This window comes from Myotis lucifugus, unplaced genomic scaffold (assembly GCF_000147115.1).
Source record: "Myotis lucifugus unplaced genomic scaffold, Myoluc2.0 scaffold_52, whole genome shotgun sequence".
Taxonomy (NCBI): Eukaryota; Metazoa; Chordata; class Mammalia; order Chiroptera; family Vespertilionidae; genus Myotis; species Myotis lucifugus.
In genome coordinates, this window is record NW_005871100.1 from 1,989,084 (window position 1) to 2,008,129 (window position 19,046).

Genomic DNA, 19,046 nt, shown 5'->3' on the forward strand with positions numbered 1-19,046 from the left:
AATAGGCCACAGAAACAATTACCCTATGGTAGTGTGCTGGAGAGAATACCACATGTTTCTGAGAAGGCTGAGAAAGTGATATTTGAAATGGGTTTTGAAAGATGGATAGGAGTTCACCAGGCTGGGAAACACTGAGCTGCTGGGGAAGTGATAGTGCTGACTGTGGAGGCGGAGTACTTGGGAAAACATTCCAAGAAGCGAAAACAGCGTAGCCAAAAGCCAATGGTGGTGGGCTTGGTTTTTGAAAGATATTCTTTTATTTTAGGTCATGAAAAAAAAAGTGATCAAATTCTTCTCTGGAATATCTCTAGTGGATAAAGAATTTGCATGGGAAATACCTCCATACTTTGGGGTCAAAATGAAAATGCAATGTTTAGAAATGAGGAGAGTAGCTACCATGTTTACTACACATTGACCAAATGAAAAACTGGCTGACTTAATGCTCAGGAAATAAATGATACGCTAATCATAGATTTTCTGAAATTTCCCTTTTTGCCAATATTTAAAAAAATAATTAAACATATCAAAATTACATTGAATGCTGATTAGCCTCACCCATAACTACCAGCATCCTTTCCCGTCAATGTATCCCCACTGCCTGCGATCTCATTTCTCCAGCCAAACAAATGCAGGCAGGCACTTCGGAATAGCAACTCGCTCCCTGTGTCCACACATTCCCCCAGAGATAAACAAAAAGGGGCGGAGGGGAACGTCAAGTTAGTTCAACATTGTTTTAGGCCCACTGCCTACTTTCCCCTTTGTGATGGGCCACTGTTTGTTTTCACGGCTGATAGAGTCCGGTTTTCTTTTGGGTCCACAAGGACACTCTCTGAATAGTAGCCTACATGTAAAAGCCGGGACACTCTCCGAACCCATGTTATTTCGGGCTGAGTTATTATGTCAACCGTTCCAACGAAACACCCCGTATCTTGAAAAGTCACTAATCAGCCTTTTCCATTTGCTGAAGTTTATTGATTTTCAAGAATATCTTTTCAGAAAGAAAAAAAAAAGAGAGAGAACATTTTGCAAACTTTAGGGCAGAACCGAAAATACCCCAGACAGGAAGAAAATACCCTAGACAGGAAGAATGTCTGCCCAAGGCTATTATACTGGGCCTGGTCTGCCTGGAATTCGAAAACCACACCAAACAGAAGACGATGATACGCAGGAGATAAGGGATGTTGGACAAAGAGCCCAGGAATGGCCATTGCATGGAAACAAGAGCAAGAGGAATGGCCAAGGAAAAGCCCGGGCGCTGAGGAAGTACCCCTGACATGACACTGTGAGTGAGCAGGGTGATACCTGTCTCACATCTGCAGGGCTGGAAGGCAGTCATCCCTGCTGGTTTCATAACAAGTATGTTTCGATGGGTCAAGGCAGGGGCCGCCCCAGTGGATAATCAGCTCAGCCCAGGCTGTAGACGGAGCTGCTTATGATGTGCTGCAACACCCGCTGGGAGAGAGCCACCCAGGAGAGGACACGGTCCCATTCTCATGTCACCTCCGTCTTCCTCGCACCTGGCAGTGCCTGGCGCATAATCAGTCCTCAGTCCACATTTGATGACTAAAAATTCCATGTCTAAACAGTTTCCTCTCATCAGAACTTTCAAAGACACCCAGCTAATATGACAGCAATCACTGGTGCTGTTTTCCCTCCCAACAGAACACAAAAAGAGTGTTCCTATGGATGTAACATGGCAGAATCAGCCATTTTAGACATTTCAGATAGTCTCTTTGGATTCTCTGTTCTTTGGAATAGAAAAAACTCAGTGTGAAGTCAATAACCAGGAGGGAAAGGCTATAGCTGACTTTCCCAGGCTCCTTCCTTCACTCACCACCTGGGCACTGAACGCCCCAGGCAACCTGGACCCCACCTGAAGCTTACAGGGGCCAGAGGGACCTGAGCAGGGCAGACACCTGCTCCAGGTCAAGCTACTCTGACTCTCCCTGGAAGCTTGGGACTGGGGCTTTGTTGCTGGTTTGGTAACATATAAACCAGGGAGTGGGTTGGCCGGGTGGCTCAGTTGTTGGAGTATCATCCCCTACACCAAAAGGTTGTGGGTTCCATTCTCGGTCAGGGCACAGACCTAAGTTTCAGGTTTGAGCCCCGGTCGGGGAGTGTACAGGAGGCAACCAATCGATGTTTCTCTCTCTCTCTCCCCCTTCCCTTCTCTCTAAAATCAACAAAAACATATCCTCAGGTGAGGATAAAAACAAACAAACAAACAAACCAACCAACCAGGGAGTTATCATCAGCCATATTCTGCAGACCATACGGACTAAGGCATTTTTGTGCAGGGAGAGATCAATGAAGCTGATATCCAGAGAGCAGAGAGCAATGAAGTGGTGGGGAGGGAGGGAGGGAGGGAGGGAAGGGAATGGAGGGAGGAAGGGAGGGGGAGGAGAAGGAGAGGCTGGGTCCAGGCACACTCCTAGCTCCTGTGTCCTACCTCCTGAGTTCTGAGTAGTCCCTGGGGGTGTATGAGCTCCTCCTGCACCATAGCCTCGCATTTAGCTTATGACAATTTCCAAGGGTTCTATTCCTTGAAAACCAGGAGTTTCTGGTCATTATAATGGTGGGGTCGGGCCCCAGTAGGAGGCAGATAAAAAGTGGCTCTTCTTCACTGCACTTTGGGAGCAGACCCCGTGTTTTCTTCATAAAAACACAATTTCCAAGCCCATGTATGCCGGCCTCACGGCAAGTCCCTCAGTTTATATTCAAGGCGATGAGTGTGCCTTTCCTGCCAGTTGTTCCAGACTTGTTTCTGCCCAAACAGCCTTTTCTGATGATTAAACAAAAGAAACGAAATAAAGCCCACAGCCATTGCTGAAGCCGATTTCTGCCTGTGCCCACGTGAGGCAGGCAGATGACGGGAGGAAGGGCTGCGCATTTTTATGAGATCGAGGAGGACGGGGAGAGAGGGGTGGGCATCTGGGAGGCCAAAGTGGCTCATCCCAGAGCAAGTGATCACCAGACTGAGCGGAAGGAAAGCCAGTGCTGGGCCCAGAAACCGTAAATGAACCCCCAAACCCAAGGCGGGTGGTGGTGGTGCCGTCACTCCCGGACCCCCTCAGCCTCCTGACTGGTCCTGTCCTGGCACCTGATGGGCGGGAGGCCTGTGAGCAGGAGCACACGGCAGGGACGCACCATGGGGAAGGGGTGCTGCTGGCAGCCCCATCTATCAATAGTGGGGGACATAAAAGGTAAGGTGGGCGACCACCAAACTTCTGCCTGGACAGGGCCACTCTTGAGAGTCAGCACAAAGGCAGCTGGACAAGAGGAGTAACCAGGCATGTGTGTGCCGTCCCCAGTTCCCCATGTATGAACCGAGCGGCACTGCACAGCCAGGCCCTCCGGTCAAACGGGGAAAGAGAGCTGGCCTGACGCCCCTTGATACAGTCTCCGTCTCCCTGGCACAGTCTGGTGACCCAGACAAGGGCTACATGTGGGGAAGGACACAGCACAACTAACACAGGTGCTAACAGGTGCAACAAGCCACGGACGAGGCACCTGTGGTGGGGAGTGAGTTATCTGCCACACGTGGGGATGGGGTGGATGGTCAGGGGTTGGGAGAACATGGGGTAAGGTTAGGGTGGAGTGGTTTGCTCTTAATCTTTAGAACTTTCTGGACCTCTGCTCTCCATCTGTATCCCATACAGGGTGTTCCTGCAGTGCCTGGTGGAGAGAGAGAATTTGGTGTAAGGAGCCAGTGATGTACACACACATGCAGACCTGGGAAGGCTGCTAAGAACATGAGTGGGAAGAGGGGAGACAGAGCCCCGGGTAATGAGTCCGCTATGATTGTGATCATCCAGATGAGCTGCGAGCCCCTCTCTCTCCAGGATGGGGTCCTCCCTGCACCCTGTTCCCTCCTGGCTCCTTTCTGACTCTAAGTTTCCACTCGTGTCGCTTGTACTGCCTGGAATAAAGAAGAAGGAAAGAGATGATGGAAAGAATAAAGGCATGCGTGGCCAAGTCAGGATAGAAAATAAGAAATACAGAGAGTGCTCAAGCTAAACACAAAAACACAAGAGAAATGAGAGACACAAAAAGATGATAATAAAATAATGAGAGAAGCTAACTGTATTGGGTGCCAGAGACCATAAGTGATATACAGGTATTCTATAAACTTTACAATGCTCCCATTTTACAGACGAGGAAACTGAGACTAGGAGAACTAAGCCCTTGGCCAAAGCTCAAGTCACGGCCAGAGCACAAAGCTGGCCACAGCTACCCCATCACTGTGCTAAGTGGGGAAAGAAGGCCAGTTAGCCAGATCTGGGGGCTCCGGGGCCTGCCAGCCTACAGATTTTTAGTGCTCAGCCAGTAAGTATTATGAGGATAGACCACCTAAAAGCGAGCTATTCCTTTTATAGGAGAGTGCCTCCAAAGTCAACCAGAAGAACAGAGATGCAGACGTAGTGCGAGTAAAGTAATAGAGTGGTTTTCTGTGTATCAAACGGTTCATTTTCGAGAGGAGATCATCAACCTCATTATTCCTTCAACAAATTCCTTTTAGGCCCAGGATGCACAAGTAACCCCAGGGAATTTAGGATTTAAAATAGCATCATCTGCATACAGGGTGGCAAAGTACAAAATTATTGCAAAAATGAGGCACAACTTGAATTTGCCTCCAAAAGTTTTATTTCCAGAGCCGAATGGTGGCTTTTCCTGGACATGCTTCCCAACGCGAGGACGGTAGCTATGGCCTCAGGAGCAGGACTGGGGACTTTCTGAAAGAACGGAGAGGGAGTTCCCACCCTGGACCTGCCGGGTTGGGGGCTTCCAGTCATCCCTCTTGATGAGGTACCTGGGGGAGCCAGGGGACCACTTTTTAGCTGGGGGAACAGTCTTGATGGGGCAAAAAGTCCTGTGGGTGAGGCATTAAGATTGACTGGCAGATGGGAACCTCTGCGAGGAAGCCGCTAGACCAGAGTCCTGACAGGGCCTAGTGCGGCTCATTCACTGATCAGCACGACAATGTGACTACTTGTCCCTTTTACTGAGCACTTACTTTGTGCCGTACACAGAATGCCTTCCAGTAACAACCCAAATTACGGAAGTTTCAGAATAAAGCCTATGAGAAGTCAACATAAATAAAAAGTTTGTGTTTTACGTCTTAATTTTACGCTAATTCCAAGCAGATGGCTGGGGCCTTCGATGGGAACTTATTTTCTTCAGGTCTGTTCAGTGGCCTGTTACTAAAAACCCTGGTTTTAGAAGGTTCTTCCAAAGACAATGGGTGGGGGGTGGGGGTTTGGGGGTGTGAAGAGAGGCTGAAGGACGATGGAGGGTGGGAGGGGCAAGGAGTGACAGAGGGAAGCACCGCTCCAGCTCCAGCCACTCATTCTTAAGGACAGTGGCACCAGCAGTACCATTGAAAGCCACAACCGACTGACACGGCCACTCAAGGGCCTGCTGCGTCTCAAAGACGCTATTTAAGCGGCGGAAGAGAACTGCTCCTGTCTGGCTCAAGCACCCTCTCTAACAACGGGCCTGCTCCCTGCTTTTACGTCTCTCAGTAGCTATAAGTAAGAAGTCACGTGGAGCAGATACTGACATTTTAAGCGAACATTTAAAAACTGGTTGGTGTTTTTCAGTGATAAGCAATTGATAGCGATCTTGTTGCCAACAGGACTATTTAAGAAAATAAGACTCAACGATCTTTTTGTTTTAAATGTCATTTCCCATTCATAGACCTAAGACTAAAACACTGAAATTAGTTTTGAAAGTATCAATCAACTGTCTATGCTCATGATGTTTTTCAGACAAGCTAAGGTCATATATATATATATATATATATATATATAGAGAGAGAGAGAGAGAGAGAGAGAGAGAGAGAGAGAGAGACAGAGACAGAGAGAGACAGAGACAAACAGAGAGAGACAGAGAGACAGAGAGAAGCTGCCCCATGCAAACACACCATATAAGGCATAACTCCAATTGTCTCCGAAAGCCAGAAGAACTGGAATTTTCAAGAGGAAGGGAAAGAATTTGCAAGTCCAAGAAGATCCACCCTCCCACCCATGGTAGTGCATCCACTAGATACAAAGGATCAGGATTTCTGCCCAAAGTCAGAAAGATTGCTTCTTAAGGCAAAAACATCAATGAGGGTTAAGATAGAAAACAGGAAAGGAAAAAAGAAAAAAGCCATAAAAGCTTTTTATACCCCAAATTAGACCTGCCACTATTTCTTGGTGGGAGAAATGTCAAGAGCCCTGTAATGCAGTTCTCCCCCCTCACGCTCAATGCGGAGGGCTGAACTATTCCAGCCCTCATTCAGTTATAGCATGCAAATGGCCAAAAACAGAAGCACAGCGAACGCACCACACTGACGCGAATGCAGATTTAATAGACACACATTTGTCCTCATGAAGGACCAGAGAGCAGCAGAACAGAACAGCTTTCCTGGGCCAGCTCCCACAAAGGGCTGTGCTGGTTCCAACAGCCCCCAGGCTGCCGGCCCTAAAGGAAAGGAGAGTTACAAGAAGGCAGTTCACAATTAGCAGCTCCTGCCTCTTTCATCCTGGTCCCCACGCTCTCCAGCCTCCAAATCATCAGCCCCTTTGCTGGGGCAGAGCCTCCAAGGCCACCCGGCTCTAGAAGCACCGAAAAGCAGGGCAGGCAGGGCAGGCCGTCTGGCACCAGCCTCCTCCGCCACCCTTCTTGGAAATCACTCTAGGGCAAAGGAAACAAGCCATCATTTCCTGATGGCAGGCCATGGCCACCAGGGCCGGTCTGAAACGCAGATAGCCATGTTTCCAGTTTGTAAATACACGTGGGAAAACCCACTTGAACTCCCACCAACTCTCCGCATCTTTTTGTTTGGTCTGGGGAGCAGGATCAAGGCTACGACCCCAGGGAGCTCGGCCAGGCGGCTGGGGTGCTGCCCGCACGCAGAGGACAAACAGAAGCGACTGGACGGTATCGGCCGTCATCGCTTGCTGTCACAGCTGTCTACACACAGACCAAAGGAGGGACGACAGAAGACAAAACACAGAATGTGAAACGGGCCACTGTGCCACTTGCTCGGAGACAGCACCGTTCTCGCGGCTACGCTGCGTGGAAAAGTACTGCCCGCTGACACTGGGTCTCAGAGGCCACTGACGGGGCACGCTCCGCTTGTCCTTCCCTGGACACGGCAATCTGAAGCGGGAATGGGCCCAACTCTGCAGGACTCAGTTAATGTGCACAGAGGTGTTTCCAGGCATCGCTCAAGCACAGGCGTTCTGAGGTCGCCTGTGAGGTCAGATCCAAAGCAAGTAGCTACATGCGGGGAGCAAGGGGCAGCCGTCGCGTGACTTTAGCATCAGAGACCAGATGGAAACACACACTGTCCTGGTCCCTCGCCCGCTCAGAGCAGAAGAAAGAAGGCAGAGGCTGGCTTACCTTAAAGTTGTGTGTCTTCTCATAGTTGAAGTGGTTGTCGTTGTGCGTGAGGGCGGCCCTCCTGACCAGGGAGGAGATCTGTGGACAGGCAAAGAGTTTGAGAGGGGGCCAGAGAAAGCCACCCCTCACGCCCACCTTCACCCCCCAGGCCACGGCCAGCAGCTCCTGCCGCTTCCTGCCCGGCTTAGGCTTCCGAACCACCGCACACTTTTTCTCATTTTCCAGCCACAGTTCCTGGGAGAACATCGTGTGTCCCCTGTGGAGCTGGGGAGCAGGGGCTTGGGGAGCGGTGGCTAATGTTAGGCAGCAGATTTGAGGCAGCTGCCTCTGTCCCGTCTGCAGTGGCCTCGGGCATGTGACCTGGAAGGGCCGGATTGCGGGATGGAGCGGCTCTGCCCCTGAATAAGGACGGGCCTGTTTTGTGCTATTTCTTAAGGCCGACGTGTGCCTGGAACAATAGCACATTCATGTGCACAGCAACCCCCAGATGCCGCAGCCAGTCAGCCACTGAAGAATCAATGGAGGAGGCCGGGGCAGGCAGCTCTATTCCTGGGGCTGCGCACACTGCCAAGGAGAGACCTCTCCTGCTTGCTAGCACATTTCATACACACACACTCACACACCACCACACACACACTCACACTCTTACACACTCACTCACACTCTCACACACTTACACACACACACTCACACACATACCACCACACACACACTCACACTCTTACACACTCACACTCTCACACACACTCACACACATTCACACTCACACGACATTCACACACACATACACACTCACACTCTCTCACACACACACACACACTCCCACACATAGACATTCACACACACATACACACTCACACACCACACACACTCACATTCACACACACACTCTCACACACACACTCACACACACTCACACACATTCACACACACACTCACACATTCACACACTCACATACACACACACAGACATTCACACACACTCACATACACACTCACACACACACTCTCACAGACATTCACACACACACACACACTCACATACACACAAAAACTCTCACATAGACATTCACACACACTCACATACACACTCACATAGATATTCACACACACACACTCACATACACACTCACACACACAACTAGCTCTGATGTTCAAAGCCTGAGGCTGCATCTAATTATTTTGGGGCTCCGAACCCCATCCTGGGCTGAACTTTAAACCTTTAAACCTGATGATTGTTTAATTATTTGGGATCAAGCTTGAGTCTCTTTTTAAAAAGAAATCTGCCCCAGTACTTGAAAGTCCACTTTTTATTCACATGCACGCCTTAAATTAGAGCAGTCTGAGTGAAAGTCCACTTTTCATTCACACACACGCCTTAAATTAGAGCAGTCCGAGCAGAATGGGGCAGGGAAGAAGGCATAGCATTTCAGCTGTGAGGTCTACAGCCAGAATTTCAAAACAAGAGGTAGGATGTCGGCTCCAGGATAACCCCAGTCTCTCTTCTCCCGCCGGCAACAGGCAGCCCCCCCAACCCACACAGACCGCATTCCTTAACCCAAACCAAAACATCATACTTGCTTTTCCTTGAAATAAGACATCTTCCATGTTCATTCTGTGAGTGCACAAGCCTAAAGCCTTCCTTGCTCTTCAAAAAGCATCATCTATTTGATGGTCTCTCTTAGGACCACGGTTTTTTGGTCCCTGATCTATCTGTCCACTAACAGAAGTGAGGAATCATTACGTCTTGGGAGAAGTCCTGATCTGTTGGCAAAGTTTAATGCAGCTAATGCCAGGCAATAAAATCAATGCCTTTGCAACTAGAAAGCGAGAAGAACATAGATGGCTGGACCATTACATGGATGGATGGCCCATGGATTTCAACCCTTCCTCTACTGTAACACGGCTTCATGTTCCAACCCCTGCAAGAAGCTTTGTGGAGAGTAACAAAAGATCAATCATTTCCGATGTAATTCTTTATTCCTGGCCATCACGCTCATTCCAGCTTGGTTCAAAAGTGAACTCTCCCATTTCATCCTCTGTGACCTTCAACAACAGTCAGTGTTTATATTGAGCTATGGAGCAGAATGACTTATATTGTGCTAGACAATCTTTAGACTGTGTTGCATGCACTTACTCATTTAATTTCAGCTCATGTGTATGAGGAACTGACTTTTATTCCCACTGTTCAGATAAAGATATTGAGGCACTGAGAGGTGAAGCAATTTGCCAAAGAACATGTAGCTGGTTTAAGTGGCTGAGCCAGGACTAGAACCCAGAACATGTGTGTCCATCACTCAAGTTCCTGAACACCAAGTCCTGGTGCCTTAGTCAGCCTGTGGTACCACATCCACCAACCTGTCCCACCAAATGCTTTATCTGAAGTATTGGCCAAGTCTTCCCCTCCTTACCATGCTTGCCCCGCAATGACTCAGACCCTTCATATCCCTCCGGTCCACCTGTACACACAGCACAAGAATCTTCTTAATCCAGTCACTGCTCCATGTGCTCAGAAGATGCCAATGATTCTCCATGAATTACCCATGCCCTGGACTGCCCCAATCTATCCAGCTCATCTATTTCCCTCCACCCCCTCCACAAATCCTACCAAACCTCTTCTCTGACATACTCAACTTCTCACCTCAGTAGCTTGCCCTGTCCTGTAGAATATTCCAGCATCATTTCAACATGTCTACATTTTCACCAACATTCACATCCTAACTAAAGTGCCCCTTCTCCAAAAAGACTTCTCTCACCTCCTCACTGAAGGCAAACTCTCTCCTCTGAAGTCCCATTGGGTTTCCCCACATTTTCCTTTTTTGTGCTTATCACTTTCTATCTTCTAGCGGGGTGATCTGTAACAGGTCCAGTACCCCTGCCATCCTGAGAACTCATTGTGACATGCTCTATGTCTAATTCACCGCTTTCTCCCTACAAGGGTGTCTAATAAAATTCCTTGCCATGGTAGCACTGACTAAATATAAGTTGCCAGAAAGTACCTGTACTGTATAGGAAGCCAGAGTTGTGAAGAAAGGTGTGCAAAGGTGTATGGGGTGGGATCTCCTGGCCCACCCTACAATCACCCATCGCGATGCTTTAGCTTCCAAGGACCTGAACCTCCAGGAGTCTGCCCTCCTGATGGGCTCCACCGGACTCCTTAGCCCTCTTTCCCATTGCCCAATCCCAAAGGCCATCTGCCACTCACAGGATTGAGTGAAGGCATGGCACACCTGGGAAAGGCTTCTAATCCTTAGCCAACAGGCAAAAAGACAGGAGGGAGAAGGGTCTCTTCCCAAACCTTCACGGCTAGCAAATCAAGAGACCTTCTGATGTTGAACCACTCTGTGCAAGAACAGATTCTGTGATCTGAATGAGGCTAATTATATGGATTCATGGTTTTAGAATCTGATAAAATGACCCTTTCAATGGAAAGTGGGCCAAAGGGTCTCCTTTTCCTCTTGGTATACGGCTGGTTGAATACAAGGGGATTTAATGTTTGCTCTTGCATCACTGCCTTTACTTATAACAAGTAATTTTTCATTTCTCTTGGTGATAGTGATTTCTTTTTCAGATATGTGCTCAATAGAATTTACCCAAACACAGGACACATTCAGACGCGTGGAGGAACTAGACACTGTTCATTTAAAGTGTCTCGTTGCAAGGAACCAGAGTGTTGGCATTGAGAAAGCATTATTGTGAGGAGTGTGGGTGACCCCAGATCACCCTCTTAATAAAGGAAAAACGATTACAAACGTCTCTTGGTGAAAAGGTCCCTCTTCAATAACTCCACCACACACAGCTCATCTTTCCAACCTTCTCCAGGACAGTGCCTGGGTTTCTTCTACACCCCCCACAATGACTAATACATCTTCTTATATGCATGAACAGCTGCTAACAGTAGTTTTTCTAACAACATTTTCTATCTGACCTATTTTTTAAAAATCTATACATTCATTAGATCAGGGGTGGTGAACCTTTTTTTCCTGCCAAGTGCCATTTGGATTCTTATAACATCATTTGTGGGGCCATACAAAATTATCAACTTAAAAATTAGCCTGCTATATTTGGTCAAGCATTTAGTTAACTCACCCCTAATGCCTTGGCAGGGCCAGACCAAATGATTTCATGGGCCTCGTATGGTCCACAGGCCAGACATTCCCCACCCCTGCCCTACATGAAGCACATTTCCCTAGATGTTCTGTTTAAGTCAGGGAGTCTCAATTTTGGAACTATGGACATTTGGGGCCAGATGATTCCTTGCTGTGGGAGGCTGTGCATTGTAGGATGTTTAGTGTCTCCCTTGCCTCTGCTCACTAGATGCCAGTAGAGCCCCCCAACTATGATAATAAAAAATCTCCCCAGACATTGGCAAATCTCTCTGCTGGGGCAAAATTGCCCCCAAGTGAGAATACCTGGGTTAGATGGATAACACAAATATTTCCTTCTGATAAGTCAGGTATTTTATGAAGCACTTTGAATATATTGACACATTTAAGATTAATAACCCTATGAGGGAGGTACTGTTATAATTATGCCCACTTTACAGATGAGGAAATGAGAACTGAGGGTTTAATCAGTGGTTCTCAACCTTCTGGCCCTGTATTTACAGTTTCTTATGTTGTGACCCAACCATAAAATTATTTTCGTTGCCACTTCATAACTGTAATGTTGCTACTGTTATGAATCGTAATGTAAACATCTGATATGCAGGATGGTCGCCTGTCGTTTGACCGCCAAAGGGGTCGCGACCCACAGGTTGAGAACCACTGGTTTAAGTGATTTGCCTAAGGTTACATAGCTAGTACGTGGTAGGGCTGAGTTAGAACCCAGGCACAGCTAACTAATTGTATGCCCCCTTCCCCCCAAACAAGTTTCTTTAATTTTATTGTGATAAAATACACATAGCATTCACCATTTTTACCATTTTAAAGTGTACAATTCAGCAGTTTAGTGGCATTAGGTACATTCACACCCTCTAGTCCCCGAACCCATCACCCCAAATAAAACCCAGTACCCATACCCCTCCCTTCAGACCCTGGCAACCACCAAACCTGCTGTCTATCTCTGGATTGGCCTATTCTGAATATGTCCTAGTAAGTGGAATCACACAACATATGGCCTTTGTGTCTGGCTTCTTCCCCTTGGCATGTTTTCAAGGCCCATCCATGCTGTAGAATGCATGAGTACCTCACTGCTTTTATTGCCAAAGGATAATCCATTGTATGCATAGAACACAATGGATTTGTTCATCCGTTCAGCATGTGGGCATTTGGGCTGTTTTCACCTTTTGGCTGTTGCAAGTAGTGTTGCTAAGAACATTCTTGAACAAGTGTTTGTTTGAACACCTGCTTTTCAGTTGTTTGGGGTGTACACCAAGCCTATGCTTTTAACTACCCTCTAAACCGCCTCTCATCCAAATAGCGTTTACATTAAAAAATGTCCAGGGGTTCGATGCTGGGATTATTGTCTTCCCCATCGTCAGCCTGTGCGCGGCTGGCAGGGCTGGTGTCCCTGTCTGGTTTTAAGGAGGAGACTTGCGTTCTCCCTGGCGCCTCTTCCAAGGCCTGCGCTGCTTCAGATACTTTCAGGAGCAGGTGGGGCTAGAAATAAATGGTGAAATAAACTCACTACTTCCCTCTCCTTTTTAAACTAGGGGCCCAGCACGCGGAATCAGGCGCGGTAGCCTGCTGCTGCTCACAGCCCTGCCCACCCACCATCCTGCTGCGTTCACAGCCCCGCCCACCTGCCTGTTGCTGCTCGTGGCATTCGCCACCCCGCCCACCCGCCACCCGCCTTGTGTGATTGGAGCCTATGGGCTGCGGGGGAGGGACCGAGAGGTGCTCAATGCACCTCATGGTAACTGGTCATTTGGTCGTCCTGGTTGTCATGGACACTGGCTTTATACACACACACACACACACACACACACACACACACACACACACACACACATACATACATATATATATGGTTTGGGATTCTATTTTCCATGGCCTCCCGCTATCCTTCTTTCTCTGATTGGAATCCTGAATCCAAGAAGGAATCAGGTAACCAGAAGGCAGTGCGAGGCTGTCAGCTGAGGACAAGGAGGCAGGGTTGGGTCCGTGGGCAGGAAGCCATGGCAAACAGAGCCAATAGGTGACTGCAAACGTGCAAAGTGCCCAGGAGAGAGAGGCAAGTGGAGAAGGAGTGACCCTTCCCTCTGTGCTGACACTAGAACCTAGGACCCTAAGCCAAGAGGGGACCTCAGAGGTTCACCAATGGCCCCTTCTCCATCCGGCTCAGGCAGGCCCCTCTCTGGGGATCATGACATTCTGCCTGATTAGGACCAATTTCCAGAAAAGGTGATTGACCATCAATCTGCAAGTCACCTGAAGACTTCAATAAATTCCAGTTCTATGTTTTAAGGAGGACTCATCAGTCCCTGGATGGTGTCTCCCAATGCTACACAAAGAAATCGGTATCTATTCAAACACAACATGTGAGCATGCTTCTATTCATACCCACCCCCCACCCCTTTCTCAATATGCCACTGAAACCTCCACAGATTCGTAAGCCTAAGGCAAAATTCCATACCATGTCCTATGGGGGCCCATGTGGCCTAGCCTCTGCCACCTTTCCAGCCTCACCTCCCATCCCTTCCTTCCTGCCACCTTGAGGATGTATAACCACAGCCCAGCAGTACGATTTCCACAGTATTATCTATGACCCCTGCTAGACCACTGGCTTTATGAGCTCAGACATGGAGTGTCATAATTAAGAGCCCGGTGTCATACCTCCAACCTGGCATAAAGTAGGTGCGTACTACATTTTTCTGAAAGAATGAGTGTCCATGGCTATAAAACACCTTGAGGTCAAAGAACCACTATAGAGCTTATATTCATTGCTAGCGATTATCTCATCAATTTACTCCTGTGAGTCTGATATAGAATACAGGGGCCATGTCCTGTGGCATTTCCTTTTGGCCAGAGAATTGCATTTCTGATATCACAAGAGGGGAGCACTGAAAACAGGGGGAACCTGCCCCCGGGCCAGGCATTTAGGGTCACGGCCAGGTTTGGGACTAGAATACTATGAACAGTAGCACATTGTATCTATGGAGTGTGTTCATGATATATCTTTCCTCTATGAGGGAGGTCGAGCAGGTGTCTTTCTCATCTTACAGGTGAGGAAACTAGGTCCTAACAGGCGTGTCCTGGGGAACGGAATCGTCTCCTGACTGTCTCTCCATGGAAATCCCTGGCGCTCGGTTGTAGTGAATGTAGTGGTGGCCGCTAACGGCCCACTGACACGAGGACCCATCCCCCCTCTCTCTTCCCAGGGGACTTTTTAAAACCTTTGAAATGGGGTCCTCCCCACAGTTTTTGCATTAACTATACCTCTAGTGACTAGCTTGAGGCCAATACTAGCTTGGCACTCAGGAAAGTTTTGTGGTACTTAGAATAAACAGACTCGCTTTATTGCAGTCTCTTTGTTTTCCTTGCCACCCATCAAAATGCCTTCCAACTTTAGCCACAGTCATCATGGCCATGTTTTCCTAGTCCCTCACTGCTCATCCCACACATACATCTGGGGCTCTGGGGCTGGGTGATGAGTCTGGGCTGTGTGTCATTTCCCCAAAGCCACAGAACATTGAATCCTGCCCAGAAACACACAAAGTGCTGCAGGCATCCATTCAACCCAGAACCGTGGGGGGAAACCTGTTTTCTCCTTTTATTTTCACTCTCTGTGGATCACACTGAAATACTTGTAATGGCTGGATATGGGTTTACTGAATGTATGCTTACTACTTATTTCAATGTCTAAAAAAATATATATGGAGAGAGGGGCAGGGTGAGTTCCATTATGGTCTTGCTGTGGGAGCCTAGATCTGGCATTCCTGTCAGCAAGTGAAAAAACTATAAATACCAAGGGAAATAAGCCCAAGTTGCTGAATGAGAATCAAAGGGGTGGTTTTCTCAATGCTGCTAAGCCCAGCCTGTTTGATCCTATGTACCCTGAATACTTCCTTCTATTGACAAATCTTCCTTACGGGAACACCCCTTAGTGTCTGCTACAGTCTTTGCTTGTGGTTTCCAGCCCTGAAAGAGAAGGAAGAGAACAAAGAGACATGACCGACTGCAAGTTCATTCCCATGACTGTTGAAATGAGAGAGGCCGGGTGGGAGCTGGCCATCTTTCCCGCCCTGTGCTAATTAAAGCAGAATAATCCTGGCTTGATTTGCATCCATCCAAGAAGCATCAGGTTATCAATGGCTGACCAGGCAGACTCCTAAAACCCCTGGTGACCTCCACACTTGCTGAGTCCGGGTCCGAGGAGGAGAGACCTGGTCTCTGATGGCACAGCATGCCCAGCTACATCCAATTTCTCGTCGGGGACAGATGGCCACTCTCAATCCAGAGACACAAAAGGGCCAGGTACTGGTCTTCACTGCTTCTGATGATTCATTTCCTTTCATCCACAAAACTCAGCATTCATCCCAACCTGAAGGGCCTGTGTGGTCTTGATAGTGGACCCAATGACCTTATTTACAAGCAAATCATCTGATGCTTGGGTTGATTGGCGTAACTGTGGTCCCGCCCATCTCCTTTCTCCAGCTGCTGTACTGAGACAGTGTTGGCTAACTGCTGATGTTTCTCACAGTCTGCTTAGACATAGACACAAAAGACAATCCACGTTACAGGAAAAGACTTTTTAGGTTGTGTTAAGCACCTCACACATTTCAACATGTGGTCGTCCGCTTTTTGTTGTTTTGTTTTTGTATGCAGTTTTTGGAAGAGCAAAACAAATTTACTTAAGTGAGAACTTTAAAAAATCTTAGTCAAGTTTCCCAAATGCCGAGTTTAGGAAAGTATGGCGGGGTTATTTTTGAGAGGGTAGACCATTTGTTGAGTCAAGACTCTTAAAATTGCTTAACAATTGTCTAGGTAAACACTTGTAAAACTAGGACCTGAGTAAACAACGCCAATTTTCAGGGAGCCTCACTATGATGAAGTTCTTGCTGCCATTGTCTTTCTTGCCCCCTGTGCCTCTCTTCTCGGATTCCCTATTCATCTCCATTTCTTTGTATTTCCCTTGTTGTCCTGGGACTCCCCGCCTCTAGCCAAAGAGCTAGGTGCCCCAAATGACTGACTTACGGGTTTCATTACAAAAGCCAGAGATCATCCATTTCTGGTTTAAGGCTCCTGACTGCATGGTAGAACCCACGTGTATTTCTCTCTGACCCCCTCTGCCACTGTCGCTCACTCAGCTAAGAGATACCTCTGCCAGAGGCTATCACTTGCTGAACTACATTTTCTTGGCGCTCAGCAGTTTGGCGATTTGCAGAGCAGAGTGTACCAGACAGAGCCTCATGCTGCCATTCTGCAGGCCCTTTGTTCAGCAGTTGGAATAAGGTGCATCTTTATTGAAAGAAAAGCAACCAAAATGGTTTTGTCCAGCTGTTTTCTGCGTGCACACTGCTGTGCTGGTTTCTGCTCCCCATGTTTTTTAATGCTTAGAATCTGGGGACCCTGTTTCTTTGAAAATATGCTATTCTTTGGGGGAAGCCGTGCCTCAGCACACAGGGTACCTAACACTCAAAACTCACCAAATATATAGAATCACACCAGCAACAAAATGGAGAAAAGTAACCCTAACAGTTATTGTGCACATACCGTGCCAGGCACATGCACCACTGTCTTGTTTATTCTGCACAGCAGTCCTGTGACATAGCATCATTATCCCCATTTCATATGCGAGGAGACCCGGGCTAGGACAGCTCTCACTGCTCCAGCTTGCACCACCGACACGCTGGACTTGAACACAGGATCGGCTGCCTCCACAGGTCCTACTCCTAAACTTCATGTGATGCTGCCTCCACAGATCTGTTCTCCAGCAGGCCGTCAGATTCTGAGAAAGAACCCGGCATTCACATCTTCTAATACCTTTGGCACCAAGAACCATCAAGAGCACTCAAAAGTTTATAAAGAAATGTGTCTGGTTTGGCCCAATCTCCCCATTTTACAAAGAGCAGCATAGGAAGTTAGTTGCCTGGGTTTTCACAGCCAGTCAGGTATAGGGCCAGGCCAAAAGGCCAATCTTTGGGCTGCAGGTCCAAGCTGTTTCCACCATGCAACACACATCTGGTCAATGTCCACCCTGCACAGGCTGCCCAAGTTAGACATCATCCCCGCCCCCCTCTCTATCCCATTACAAAGTACATCAAACATAGGCAGGAAATTGGTAGGCAGTCTACATTGTTAAAAGAGTCTCAGAAAGTAATTTGCCCATGTATGTCAAGAGTTTCAAAATAGTAATATCCTTTAAGATTCTGTAATTTGATTTCTAAGAATCTATCCTAAGGAAATGATCCTAAATACAGAAAGACATTCATAGCAGCATTATATCTAACATAAAAAAGGAATGTATGTCCTAGCATCAGGAAGTAACTAAGTAAGTATGACGCTCATGCAGCAATAAAAAAATTATGTCTGTGAAGTGCACAACTGTAATAATTACGTGGCTGTAATATGCCATGTGAAAAAAGCAAGATGCAAATTTATAAATGTATTATGCTTATAAATATAGTTAAAAATCCCAACACATAGGAAATCACTGTAAAAAATAGATAAATGTCTACATTTTCTTTATTGTCCGAAATTTCTTTAATTATATTACCTTCATAATTGGAATGAGAAAAAAAAGCGCAAAATTTTGCCACAGGGAAAAACATTTCCTCCCTCTGGTTTGCATCAGCTCTGCTTTATACTAGAAACTTGTTACCTTAGAGGGAAGATTAGGTAAGTTTTAAACCGAATTGGACACTGGATAAATCTAAAGTATTATAGTCTTCTGTGGTCTGTTCTCACAGCTATAATATAATTAAAGGAAATCTCAGATATGCAAAATAAGTGATTAAATAACATTATTGGAAATGAAAACTCTTAATCTAGCAAGTATTAATGAAGGATTCATTTTCTGTGGGGCCTAAAACATGCCACTTTATGGCCTTTACTGATATAAATGAAAACCTTCCCAAAATGCCAAAGAGAACACTATTCCATGTAAAAACATGATTGGGGTTAAATCTCTGAAGAGATTTTAACCTTGAGCCAAAAGAAATAAAAGCTTTAAAATAAAAATACTGTTTCTATCACAATAGATTATTGTTAGTCAGAGTCAGGAGATAAAAGAATAAAGATTTTCTCTAAATAAATTTATTCAAACCCAGAAAATTACATGTTAGCATATATGGTATAGCTATGAGAATTGAGATTTTGTGATAGTTCAATAATGATTGGGGATAGAGGAGCTTCCATTTTAAATAAAAAAAATTTTCTAGCTTAATTTTTTTAAACTTCAGTCTTTTAATAATAAAAAAGGAATATGGCTTCCTTTTTCTAGTTTGATCAATAACTGAAGGGTTACAGCCATCCCCTGAAGTGTGTGCAAGAAGTTACACTGTAGCCCTAACTGGTTTGGCTCAGTGGTTAGAGCGTTGGCCTGTGGACTCAAGGGTCCCAGGTTCGATTCTGGTCAAGGGCACGTACCTTGGTTGCAGGCACATATCCAGTAGGGAATGTGCAGGAGGCAGCTGATAGATGTTTCTCTCTCACCGATGTTTCTAACTCTCTATCCCTCTCCCTTCCTCTCTGTAAAAAATCAATAAAAATATA

The 19,046-nt window shown here is 46.9% G+C and overlaps 1 protein-coding gene across 1 annotated transcript in view; it reads right to left on the minus strand.

Moving 5' to 3' along the window:
* CHN2 (chimerin 2) overlaps nucleotides 1–19,046 on the minus strand; it is a 224,467-nt gene that overhangs the window by 13,624 nt on the left and 191,797 nt on the right. Inside the window, exon 7 of the mRNA XM_006088750.3 lies at nucleotides 7,390–7,467. Coding sequence (XP_006088812.1) covers nucleotides 7,390–7,467 — 78 coding nt within the window. The remainder of the gene's footprint in view (nucleotides 1–7,389; nucleotides 7,468–19,046) is intronic.